Source organism: Melanerpes formicivorus, unplaced genomic scaffold (genome assembly GCF_026170545.1).
Source record: "Melanerpes formicivorus ecotype bairdi unplaced genomic scaffold, bMelFor1.0.p_v2 SCAF_21, whole genome shotgun sequence".
In the NCBI taxonomy this organism is placed as follows: domain Eukaryota; kingdom Metazoa; phylum Chordata; class Aves; order Piciformes; family Picidae; genus Melanerpes; species Melanerpes formicivorus.
In genome coordinates, this window is record NW_027142373.1 from 10,050,910 (window position 1) to 10,063,665 (window position 12,756).

At 52.0% G+C, this 12,756-nt stretch overlaps 2 protein-coding genes across 2 annotated transcripts; both read right to left on the minus strand.

Annotated features, from left to right (window-relative positions):
* Positions 1-1,059: 1,059 nt before the first annotated feature.
* On the minus strand, positions 1,060-9,613 carry CDK3 (cyclin dependent kinase 3). Its single transcript, XM_068151489.1, has 8 exons — positions 9,529-9,613; positions 6,108-6,266; positions 5,105-5,182; positions 4,604-4,724; positions 3,944-4,114; positions 3,422-3,523; positions 2,352-2,555; positions 1,060-1,952 (listed from the first exon to the last, which is right to left on the minus strand). Exons 2-8 carry the CDS (start codon positions 6,233-6,235, stop codon positions 1,827-1,829), a joined length of 930 nt encoding a protein of 309 aa, XP_068007590.1. The 5' UTR covers positions 6,236-6,266; positions 9,529-9,613; the 3' UTR covers positions 1,060-1,826.
* On the minus strand, positions 7,774-12,748 carry TEN1 (TEN1 subunit of CST complex). The gene is made up of 4 exons (XM_068151490.1): positions 12,699-12,748; positions 11,246-11,352; positions 10,972-11,129; positions 7,774-9,742 (listed from the first exon to the last, which is right to left on the minus strand). Exons 2-4 carry the CDS (start codon positions 11,329-11,331, stop codon positions 9,606-9,608), a joined length of 381 nt encoding a protein of 126 aa, XP_068007591.1. The 5' UTR covers positions 11,332-11,352; positions 12,699-12,748; the 3' UTR covers positions 7,774-9,605.
* Between the last annotated feature and the right edge of the window lie 8 nt (positions 12,749-12,756).

Here is a 12,756-nt window from a genome sequence, read left to right on the forward strand (position 1 = left end):
GGAGCACAGCAGGGCTTCAATTTTCCTGCTGCAGGGTTCTGGAGGCTGCTGTGTGAGCTCATCTTCCTGCTCAGTCAGAAAATCTCCCCTCCCAAGCACAAGCAGGTCATTTTTTTCCAGGCAGCCACTCCAGCATGATTGCTAACAACAGCTTCAAAAGTAACACAGCCCCACCCCCCAAAAAAACCACCAAACCAAACCAAGACAACCTGATTTGTGTAAACTGCAGAAGCAAAGGAGCTACCCAGGGCCTGGTGGCCTCTGAACCTGCAGAGGAAGCAGAGCAGTGGTGCCAGGCCTGGAAGGAGGTAAGCAACATGTCCTGAGGTTGTGCTGTCAGGAGCTGTGACTGCTGCAACAGGGATGCCAAAAGGTCTTTTTGATGGCAGGACTTAAACAGAGCCAGCTGCTGCCTTTTGTCATGTGGGGACAGTAAATGAATGATAAAGGAAGCTGAAGGGCAGCAGATCTTGGCTTTAGACAGGCAGATTTGGGGCTGAGAGGCTTTTTCAGGAGGGACTCTAAAGATTTCTCTTCCCCTGTGCAAATTCTCTGGTATCTAGTAGGTGGGGAGGGAGGTTTGTGCCACAGCTGCACATGAAGCTACCTCTTTTCTTCATTGCTTTATCTGTCATGAGACTCCAGGAGTGTGATAGCTTTTGAGAGCTGTTCAGGCTGTGCTCAGGTCAGTTCTTAGCATCAGAGTTATGAGGAGGGCATATGTGTGCATGAAAAAGGAGGGCAGGGTTTGGCTTCCCTAAGTTAAAAATCCATCTATTGAGTATTTAAATAAGTAGAACACGACTCTGAATTGCTTTGTGGCAACCTCTGATGGAGACAGCACTGGGCTGTGGGAACCTCAGCCCTTCATTCCACAACAAAGTCCAGAGCATACCTCTGCACCTGCCAAGGATTTGGGCTGGAAAGGATAAAATAAAGACTGCAAGGGATGTGGAAGGGAGAAGAGCTGTGTGGAAAGAAGAGCCAGGCAGACTATTCTGTGTCACTAGCCCAAAGGGCTGTGCCAAACAGCAAACACCAAGGCTTCTCAACATATAACAAGCCTTTATTTTTCCTGTACAGAAGGAAGAAGAATGATGTCAAACCCACACCAAAACGTTGTGACTATTCTGCCAACATTTGAACTGCAAAACTGTTTCCAAGCCAATAGAGCAAAGGAAGAAGCAGCAGCAGCACACCTGGAGTGGTGATGGAAAGCCAGAGTTTTAGCTGTCACTGCTTCCAGCCATACACAACATGTGGCTAACTGGAGCTTTCTGCTTCTTGATCCCAGCTGAGGCACAAATGAAGACACCTGATAGTGCTCTTCAGCTTGTGGAGCAGCAGAATGTCAGCTCTGGTAACACCTCAGATTAAATAATTTGCCTAGTGCTGACAAGCCCAGGCTGAGGTAACAGCGGCAGAGGAGCACTTCCCTGCCCACAGCAGAGCTCCAGCACGCCCTGGTGTCAGGCACTGCCACAGACAGGCCTGGGAACGCCCCAGTGCTGGGCAGATTGAGTTCACTGAGTGTTACTTCAGCTTGATGAACAATGCAAGGATACCCTTCTGGAGGATGCTCTCTCACCTAACTACATGTCAGTGTTTTATGCTGATAAATATCCCTGCTCTTCTGCACAGGGCCTCTTCAAAACAGCTCTGCTGGCTGTAACCCAGACAAACTTGCCCCCAGCAACAGGCTGAGAGTCTCTAAACGCAAGAACATCCCACTCCAGGTTTCTCAGGAGAGGGGAGGCCCTGAGTGCCCAGAACCAGGCTTGCACTGCTATACAGAGGTGCAAGCGAACCAGGAGAGCTGTGTCTTCTCATTTGCAGCGTCTCTGCAGCACACGTTGCTCTTCAGGACTCCGAGGGCTTCTCCGGAGGAAGTAGCAGTGACTGAGGGCTGCCTTGGCTGAGATGCGCCTGCTGGGGTCGTAGAGGAGCAATTGCTGCCACGAGAGAAAAACAGCAGGTTAAGGATTTCAAAAAGCAAACGATTGTCTGTACCTGTATGTGCCTGGGCCCTGGAGCAGACGTTGCTCCTGCCTTTTCCCTTCTCTGGGCTTTGGGAGTAGCCCACAGCTGAAATTACTGTGAGGATTACGCTCAAAAGGTTTTCTGACCCTCAGTGCAGTGGTTTCCTAAAGAAGCCTGCACAAACAGTCCTGCTTCAGAGCCAGGACTGAGCCCTATTCCATGATTTGGTGTTTCTGCGCTGGCAGCAATGAGCATTAGAGCCAGAGCAGCTGCAAACACTTCCAGGCAGATCAGTCCCAAATAGCTCTGTTCCTTGCCCAGTTTGACAAGGTCCTGTTTGTCCCTGGGTCTTGTACTGAGCCCTTGCTCACCACCAGTAGGTCTCTACCATCTCGATCTAAGTTGGGAACAATGTCTTTCATCTCCTTCCTTGCCCACCGGGGAAAGTCCCTCTTGTAGTCAGGCAGCTGGGTCACCCCGGGCCAGCTCGCCTCGGTGGGAGTGCCCAGGGTGCGAAAGATCCGGAAGAGCTGATCAATCTCAGAGTCCCCTGGAAACAGAGCCTTCCTGGTCACCTGGGAAAAAAAGGAGAACCACCAGTTGCCACCTTTCCATCAGCTGTGTGCCCTGCTGCCTGCTGGAAGCAGCCCTTTGTCCCAGCCCACGCAAACAACTGCACAGAGCAGGGCCGCGACAATGCAGCGATTCTGCCAGGCAGTGGCTGGGAGTCACGAGTGTCTGGCTGCTTGTTTCCAGCCCCTCTCCACGGATCCATGCTCCCCTGAGGCTGCCTCTCTTTCAGCCAGTCCCTTCTCCCTCTTTCAGCCAGTCCCTTCTGCCTCTTTCAGCCAGTCCCTTCTCCCTCTTTCAGCCAGTCCCTTCTCCCTCTTTGCCTCCAGTTTCCCAACACCAACTCTTGCAGGGTAACTCCTTCCCTGCCTACTTGTCCAGGCTCTGCTGAACTGCAGCTCAGGGGCTTTGGGAGGCAGGGATAGTGCTGTTACGCTGCAGGGATAACCAGAGCTCTTCAGACTGGAGTATGGACCCCTAGGAGATCCACTCTGCAATGCTATGAGAGTGATAGTTCTCTGCAGCCCACTCTGAGGATATCTGCAAGACAGTCATCTCCTCCCAGGATCAAAATGCTGCAGCAAGAAGAATGAAGTTACCCCTTCTGTGAGGAAAGGCATAGCATTCCCGTGTACCTGGAACTTTAGTGGGACAAGAGAGGCTTCTTTGCCTTCTGCCAGGCCCCTGAGGGCAGCAGATCTCCTTCTGAGCCTGCAGCTGTGGATCAGCTAGCCCTCCAAGTGGTCTTTCTATGATACACACCCCAGCACGGGGTGGTACCACAGATGTTCTGCATCTTGTCCCTCCTCTCCCACTGCAGCTGCATCTTCCCTGCTCATTAAAAAGGTGGCTTTTTTTAACCCCATTCTACCATTTCTGCAAAGATGCAGCCGATGCTCCAGATATCCACAGCGGTTGAGTAGTATTTGCATCCCAGCAGGATTTCAGGGGCTCGGTACCACAGAGTCACCACCTGGTAAGGAACCAACAAACAAGCTTTGGCTGCTTTCCATGGGTGAAACTAGAGGCATGGGATCCTCTCTTCTCAGCTGTAATGCAGTGACTGTGCAAATCAGAGCATGCCAAGGCTGTGCTGAGTTAACTGACCCTTTTGTGACAGCAAGAATGGGCTTAAGACATCATTGTTCAACAGGACACTCTGGAACAACTAAATACACCCTGTGCAGAGGTGGGAACCCAGCTTGCAGGCAGACTGGGGCATAAACAGCCAGCACACTTTGTGTGGACATGAGGTAACCTCTTAGCTGGGGGTTAGGTTAAGAGCACAAATCTGGGTACGGTTGTGCCTCCATTAAGGGCAAGTAACTTGCTGGTGTTCACCCACTGGGGATTGTGCACTACACTCGCAGGTGTCAGGCAGCCCCAACAATACCTCATGAGTGTATGTGCGCAGGGGGACTCCAAAAGCTCTTGCCAGACCAAAATCAGCCAGCTTGATTGCTCCTGCTTCGTTAATGAGCAAGTTCTGTGGCTTCAAGTCCCTGTGGATCACCCTGTGCGAGTGGCAGAAGCTCACACCCTGGAGCAGCTGGAATAGGTAGTTCTAAGGAGAGAAGAGATTCCAGACAAGATCACAATAAAACACACTTTGGGTCATTTATGGACCTGAATGGGGAAAAAGACCTTGCTCTGATGCAACACCAGGCTTGCAGGCCACTGTTCAGAGAGGCATACCAACTGCCCACACACCACAAGGGGACAGAGAGACTGCAGTCCAAGCAGTGGCACTGCCTTCCACCCGTCCTTTACTCCATGCAGAGGGGATTAGCATCGGACCCTTCTGTTGTCCTCTTACCAGTGATTTGTTCTGCAGTGAGATGGGCTGGAAAGCCTGCAAATAGCTGGGAAAGAAATGTGCTGAGCAATAATGCCATGAGGTTTACCCTCTGAGTGGCTGAACATCTCCAGCCAAGGATAAATTCCTTCCAGATCCAGGCTGGCTAAGGACAGCTCAGTTCTGGCTCTCCCCAGCAGAAGGCAGCAAGGGGACATGGTCTCTACCCTGCCTGCCAGTGCCTCTTGCACACTGTACCTTGACCAAGCTTAAAGGAATCTCTCCAGTTCGAGAAGAGTCCATGTATTTCTTCAGGTCCTGATTCAGATACTCAAACACCAAATAGAGCTTCTTCTGGCTGTGTAAGACATCTAGGAGCCTGCAAAAGAAACACAGACACTTTCATCAGCACCTTGCAGCTTCTTCACCAGACCTTTGCAAGTACCCAAACATTCCTCCTCCCACAGCTGCTGTCACACTGTGAGTCCTTTGGAGCAGATAGAGGCAGATGTAAAAGCAGCATCTAGAATGGGGTGGCAGCAGCTTGGACCGGCCTGAGTTGCTGGAGTGAGGTGGCAGTGCTGTGAGCTCTTGCTGAGACCCACAGAAGTGTGAGTGGTTCCTGCATCGTCCTGTTTATTTTGCTTCTGTTTGTGCAGTCAGGGAAGAACAGGAAAAACCTTCTTGCTGCCTGTACCCAGAGCTCTTTGAGCAGGACCTCATGGATGAGCTGGTAGGGAGGATTCCTGCAGGTCTTACCTGACTATGTTGGGGTGCTGCAGCTCCTTCAGCAGTGAGATTTCTCGGATCGCGGTGCTGGGGACACCCTCTGTCTCCCTGTGGCAGAAACAGACTGTGTGGCACCCTGCTCCCCACTGGGATCCCACAGCCCACCAGGGTCCTGTGCCTCTTCTCCCTTCCATGGTGCCCCACCACCTGCCCAGGGGAGGGTGTCTCACACTGGGCACCCTGAGTTTGGGATGGGGCTGTGTGGGGGGTGGTCTGGGGCAAGGCAGGGCAAATGGAGCCATGGGGAAGGAGTGGGAGGGAATGACCTAAACAGTGCAAGCTCTGGGGAAGACCTTGTTTAGGAAAACCTGAGAGCACATTTGGAGAAGCAATGACAGTTTAAATGCCCAAGTCTTTCTTTTCAGAGGTGAGAGAAAAGCTCTTTGCCTCTCAAGCAAGGCTGCCTCCACCAGCCTGAGGCGCTTCCAGGGGTGCAGCGCCATCACCATCACAGAGACAGCCTAGGGGAGCAGTAGGCAGCTTGTATCTGCTTAGTGCCCAGCCTGGAGGGGTCAAAGCTGGCCCTGCTGAGAGGCTGAGCCTCACCAGGCCCCAGCAGCGCACCCCTGAGGGACAGGCCAGCTGCCCAGGTGGCTGCTGCTTCCCCCTGCCCTGTGCCATGAACACAAGGCCAGGCAGCACCAGCTCAGGCCCTGGCTCCTTGCATCAGCTGATGGAAACCTTTTTTCCCCTCACATCAGGGGGTTTTTTTGAGCCCCTTGCACTATTTTGAGTGCCAGGCTGGGCTCAGGGCCCTGCTGCTCGTGCCATGGTGGGGCCGAGGTGCCACTGGGCTCAGCTGGTGGCCACCTGCCCTATAAATGGCACCCAGAGGAGCCATTTGTCTTCCTCACCCCCACTCTGCCCTCAACATCCTAGGGGCAGGGAGGCAGCCAGCCTGGTCCCGTGCTGGGTGGGCAGAAGGCTGGGGGGAACTCTGTGAGCCCCCTGCCCGAGGCTGTGCTGCACTCACGAGTCCAGGCGGATCTTCTTGAGGGCCACCAGCTGCCCCGTGCGCTTGTTGCGAGCCTTGTACACCACGCCATAGGTGCCCTCCCCGATCTTCTCCACCTTCTGGAACACCTCCTGCAAGGGGTCCATGGCCCAGCCTCAGCTTCACGATGGCAGCTCTCTGGGGGAAAACAAACCCCAAGTGTGCAGAAGGTGTCTGCTCTGCCTGTGTGCGCCCTGAGCTGGCTGCAGGGTCTGGGTCCCTCCTTGCTGCTCCTCCAGCACAGGGACCTGCCTTAACAGACAGGGCTGCCCCAGCAGGCTTGGGTGGCGCCTGGAGGGGACACCTGTGGGCTACCTGGAGGTATTCAAGCAGACTCAGAGAGCTAAAACAGGCCCAGAGGGGGTTGGTTGTGACCCAGGGTGTGTGGTGTGCTGGCTGAAGTGAAGATGGAAGTGCTTTGGGCCTGCTGGACAGGCAGCAGGGACTGCAGAGGGCCAAGGGAAGCGCTCCAGCTCCGCTCACTGTATAAGAGGATGTGATGGGTAATTGGGGCTCCTTAGGGCACACTCAGGTGAAACACACACCAGAAATGTTGGGGGGTTGTTGTTGTTGTTGTTTTGAGTTTTTTTCTTTGTGGTTTTTGTTTAGTTTCTGTTATTGGGTTTTGTCTTGTGCCATTGTCCCCTGTACCTCCCCACGGTGGGCTGTGCCACTTGGTCAGCCTTGTGGAAGATGTCCTTGGAATGAGATTAATCATTGACTTCATAGCGAATAGAAGACTAAGGAATATTGTGGATCATGGCACCAGGAAAGGTAGAGCCACAGGGACTGTCTTCTGGAGGGCTTGGAGGCTCCATGTCTCTGGATAGGAACAGCAGAACGTGGCAGCCCACTGGCTGAGTGAGTCCCCAGAGCAGACCCCAACTTTTAGGTGACCTAAAAAGAACTGGTTCAGCCCACTGCTGAGCTACCAGCTTAAAATCTTTTCCAAGTTGATACTGATTTGAAAGAACCAAAGCATGGCTGCTCTGTGGCTGAAGAAGAATCCACATGGCCATGGCAAACTCCTGTGTGGCTTGTGAAGGTTGAGTTTGCACTCAAGTCTCCATCTGGAGTCATTGCCAGATTTGCTCTCCTCATCCTGGCTGTTTGGTTTGTGGGTTTTGGTTTTGTTTTGTTTTGTTTTGTTTTTTTCTCCCAACATTTGCAGGACCTTGGTATTTTGGATATTCCCAGTCCTGATACCTTGGATGTTCCCACCTCTCTGTCAAACCTGGCCATTTGGATAACATGTAAGCACAAGGAGAAAGGTAGGAAAATGGACAGGAGGTGAAGTATAAACATAAACACATTGTGTCAGGCTCATCTTACAAATCTAGGCCAAAATCCTGCCTCTTGAGATCATGGGTTTTGGACTTGGGCTGAACAGAGAGTGTGCTGAGACAGGTCTTTCAGTTCTCCCTAACTGTGAGGAAACTAATGGGATTAAAGATTATAGAAAGCACTGTAATTACTGAGCCACCTCAGGCCCTTGAATCAAGCCTGCTGCTGAGTTTGCCAATACCTACTGCATTTTGATCTGCTGCTGTGCATTGTATGGCTTCAGCCCTTATTTTCTGAATGTTTCACCAGACAATCTGAGCAAAAAGCAAAAAGGCTGCAGGTGGCTGATTTCCCCTGCTCACTCCAGGGCCAGGGATTCCTGTAACACAGGAGTGTCTTCTCTCTTGGGCTGTTTTATTCTCCTCTCACACCAGTGATTTTTCTGTCTTTCTGTTATGGTTTAGCTCCACTAGGTGAGCCTGGCACCATGTTCTCCAACCACAGCAGCTCTGATGTAACTTCATCTCCTCTTCTTGCAACTTCTTCAAAGCCAAGCACTTCCTTACACACCCAGTACTTAGGAGAATTGCATATTGCTAAATTCTTCTAGATGATCCACAGGGTTTCTGCAGGGCCTAATGCATTTGACTTAGGAAGAAATACCTTTCTAATTAATAAAAACCAGGCTGCCTTTACATCTTTATTTATGGAACTGTCAGAGAATCATATCAGATACTGATAGGACTAGGGGGAATGGAATGAAGCTGGAGGTGGGGAGATTCAGGCTGGATGTGAGGAGGAGGTTCTTCACCATGAGAGTAGTGAAGCCCTGGAATGGGTTGTCCAGGGAGGTGGTCGAGGCCCCATCCCTGGAGGTGTTTAAGACCAGGCTAGATGTGGCTCTGGCCAGCCTGATCTAGTGTGGGGTGTCCCTGCCCATGGCAGAGGGGTTGGAACTAGATGATCCTTGTAGTCCCTTCCAACCCTGAATGATACTATGATACTATGATATCACAGAATGGCTTAGGTCGGAAGGGGTCTTGGAGATTAGAATAAACCTTTATTAGAATAAACCAAACTAGGTTGGAAGAGACCTTCAAGATCATCGTGTCCAACCCATCAACCAATCCAACCCACCCAAACAGCTAACCCATGGCACCAAGTACCCCATCAACCTCCCTGATGTGGGCAGGGACGCTTCTCAACTAGACTTGGCTGCTCAAGGCATCATCCAGCCTGGCCTTGAACACCCCCAGGGAGGAGGCATCCACAACCTCCCTGGGCAGCCTGTTCCAGAGCCCCACCACCCTCATACTGCAGAACTTCCTAAGATCCAGTCTAAACCTACTCTCCCTCAGCTGAAAACCATTCCCCCTTGTCCTGTTGCAAGACACCCTTATGAAAAGCCTTTCTCCAGCCTTCCTGTAGGATCCCTCCAGGTATTCAATCAAAACCTTCAGATTCTTAAAAAAACCCATAAATAGTGATTTAAGGTCTCCTAAACTGAGTCAAGTCAAGGGAAGAAAATCAAGTAGCATTTCTCAGGGCATGGCAAATGTTTATTTGAGAGTTAAAAGCCAATCTTCCCCTTGGAAACCAGCTTCTGAAAACCCAGAGAGCTGGGTGCCACTGAAAATAGTGACTCTTTGTTCTTCTTTTTCCTTTGTTGGTCCATCCAGAAGTGAGTGTCTTGCCAGGAATGCTCCCATGTGGCAGCTGACTCACAGTAACCAAACACCTGCACTCCTGGGCCTGCAGCCACTCTGGGCTAACGAACTTTGTGCTGATGCCCTTTACCTCTGATGTGCCAACAGCAGGGCAACCTGCTGCACTTTGGCAGCACGTGGGTGTGTAAGCTGCTTAGCTTTTGTGATTTGGAGACTTCTCCTTTTTCTGTTATCTCCAGGTCTTGCATTGCTAAAGGACCAGTATAACACCAGCCCTCACTTTGGTTAACTACCCTTTTAAACAAGCACTAAACCTGCTTCCCAGAGCTATTTTTAGTGATGATACCTGGCATGAACAAACAACCCACAGTCACACATGAACTCCAGTGTTTCCCTGCTTAGCAGCATTGCTATTTGCCATGGCACAAAGCAGCCTGTTGCAAACCCACCTTTTAAATTTACTTTTAACCTATTTGTGGCCAATGGCAGTGCAAGGACCTGCAGATGGCTGGTCCTGGAGCTGCTGTCAGGATGTGCTGCCTTCCATCCGCTCCTGCCTCTCACTGAAGTACTTCCTCTGCTCCTGTATGGCTTGTACCAGCAGGGGCACGTTCATCCCTTGCACACAGGTCAATATCTTTGCCTTTACCACGGGGCCCTCACCTGCAAATATAAACAGGAAGTTTCTGTAGTGAGAAAACCAGACAGAGAGCTCAGAGGCAAACAAATAAATTCCCTCAGGTAGAGTGTGGCCCAGCTGGCCAAGTAACCATAGCCTGAGAACGTGTAGGAGTGGCCACAGGCTTCCACCAGCACGAGCAGCACACCCAGGAGCAGGTTCATTCTGTGGCACGCTTCCTCTCTGCCCTCTTGGCTACAAAACTGTGGTGACTGACACTGCACTCTCCTTGCACCAGGAAACACTAAGCCCAGGACATGTTGATGCCAGTGCCTGCCTTGCAGCATCTGTGTACTTTGTGGCTGGAGGAAGTTTGGTTTTCCCTGTCTTAAAAAGCATCCAGGGATGGGTGGAAGCTCATTTCTGGATGTCTCTGTGCAGACAAGAAGAGGACAGAAGAAGGTTGGGCTTAGAAAGAGGCTCAATGCTGACTATGAGCAACAGTTCACTGCTGGCATTCAAATGGGGGTGAGGAGCTGCACAAAAGGGCCCAAACCTTGGTGACACAGCCACCATCTCAGCCTGCTCTCCTTCTACCCTTGAAAAATGAGGCCAACTCATTCCTAAGCTGTGATGACCAAAACAAGACAACTTTATAAAGGGATTTTGCAGCAGTGGCTTAGCGGGTTGCTCATTAGGTGCCACATCCAGTGTGGCTTTCCACATGCCACCAAGGACTTCAGTGGCACAAATGCAAATGCTTGTTATCAGGTGTGGCCAAGGCAATACAGGATTTGCTCACAACCCCAAGGCCCAGCCCAGCCCAACTCCCCACACAAAGCACCGAGCAGCTGGAGTAATGCTCAGAGCACCCCAGGAAAGGACAACAGGGTGCCCTGCCTGACAGATCCTGCCCACATTCCTCACACCCTGTGGCTGGGCTGAGGGCAGGGATATAATTAGAGCCTTTCAAGGATGGCAAGGCCCAACCCTGCCAGCTCACAATGAGGTGCTTCGATGAGCCATGTTTGAAGGGAAGACAATGTGATGGCTGGGGATGGTGCTTGAAGGCTTCAGCACAGCTTTCACAAGCTCAGTGCTGCTGCTGAGGTGCTGCTTGTTTCTAACAACATCTGTGCCACAGGATCACCTTTTCACCAAGGGTGGCTCTCCTCATGGTCAATGGGGAGAGACAGGGTGCTCCTGTCCTGAATTACATGCTTGTGTGACCAGAGGCAGCCTCATAAGCCTCAGTGGTTCCTGGAGCTCTTACCTTTCCTGTGCTCAATCTCTCCCAGGACCATGTAGTAAGATCCCAGCTGGGCTTGGAATGGCTCCACAAATGAGGTGTCAACAGAGACCTGGTACTGAACTGAGCTGTGTTCAGCAGTGAGAATGACTTTGGAGTGGGCCAGGTCATAGTAGCATAACCTATAAACAATTGATTTAGGAAGGTCAACAGTGCACAGATACAACAATTAAAGGGAGGGGGCCCAGCCAGAGAAGGCAAGGCCTGGCCTGCAAGGAGAACTGAGAACCCTTCTCACCTTCCAAATGTCCTCAGTGCCTCCCCCTCTGGGACTGAGCTGTTGATCTCCCATGGGAAGTAATAAACACATGCATTTAACTGCATCACATACAACTGCTGCTGAGCCTGCAGAGAAGCAAACATTAATGGTTGATGATCTTAAAAGGTCTTTTCCAAACTAGGCATTCTATGACTCTATGCCTAGCCCCAAAGGCATCTGTTGTACACACACTCCATGTGCTACTTAATGCCTGCCCAGTCCCAGCAGCAACACATTGTGTCTGTTTAGTGCACAGGTTCACCTGCAATTTAACACATACCCAGCCTCAAAGGCTGCCTGTGGTGTGCACCCAGAATGTGAGCTGCAAAACTGGGCTGGTGATCATCCCCCTGTACTTGAATACTGTGTTCAGTATTGGGGCCCTCAACATGAGAAGAACAGTGAGGTGCTGGAGTGTGTCCAGAGAAGGGCAGCAAAGCTGGTGAAGGGTCTGGAGAACAAGTCCTGTGAGGAGTGGCTGAGGGAACTAGGGTTGTCTAGGCTGGAGGCAGCTGAGGGGAGAACTCACTCTCTACAAAGCTTTGACAGGAGGATGTAGTGAAGTGGGGTCAGTCTCTTGTAAGTAACAAGTGATGGGACAAGAGGAAATGGCCTCAAGTTGTGCCAGGAGAGGTTTAGGTAGGACATCAGGAAAAATTCCTTCCCCAAAAGGCTTGTCAAGCTCTGCCACAGTCTGCCCAGGGCAGTGGTGGAATCCCCATGCCCGGAAGGAAGGGTTTAAAAGCCATGTAGATGTGGTGCTGAGGGACATGGTTTAGTGGTGGATGAGGCTGTGCTGGGTTAATGGCTGGATTCGATGATCTTAAAGGTCTTCTCCATCCTAAGCAATGCCATGATGCTGTGCCTGTCCGCAAGTGCAGCGCCGTACACTCAAAGCTCTCCACGCATGCCCAGCCTCTGCTGCAACACTGTTTCAGGCACCGTTTCTGACACAATTTATTGCACATCCAGCCTCAAGCCCAGCCCACTGCGTGCACCCCCACTGCACAGGCAGCCCCGCTTCCAGGTACGGCACGTTAGAGGCATTTGGCATCCCACTTAACACCCGCACAGCCCCACCGCAGACCCCAAGTTCAACGCACAATGTCAAGCGCCGTGCTCTGCACACCCTCCCCGGCCGCAGGCTGTTGCCCATCAGTTTAAAGCTCCACTGAACCGAGGCTCGACAGCGGCTGCAGCCTGCTGCATGCCCGCTTAAAACCCAGTCGAACGGCAGCCCAGTCACAGCTGCAGCCTGTTTGAGGCCCGACTGAACGGACGTCCGGCCGCAGCCCATTTTAAAACTGCCTTTAAGGGTGGCCTTAGCCCGCTGCACGCCCCTCCAGAGCCCCCTTTAACGGCAGCCGTAGCCCCCTGCGTGCCCGCTCAGAGCCCCCTCCTACCGGCGGCGGGAGCCCCCCGCCCCGCTCACCGTTTCCCGCGGATAGGCGGCGCTCACGCGGCCGGGCGCGTGGACATGACGTCACGGG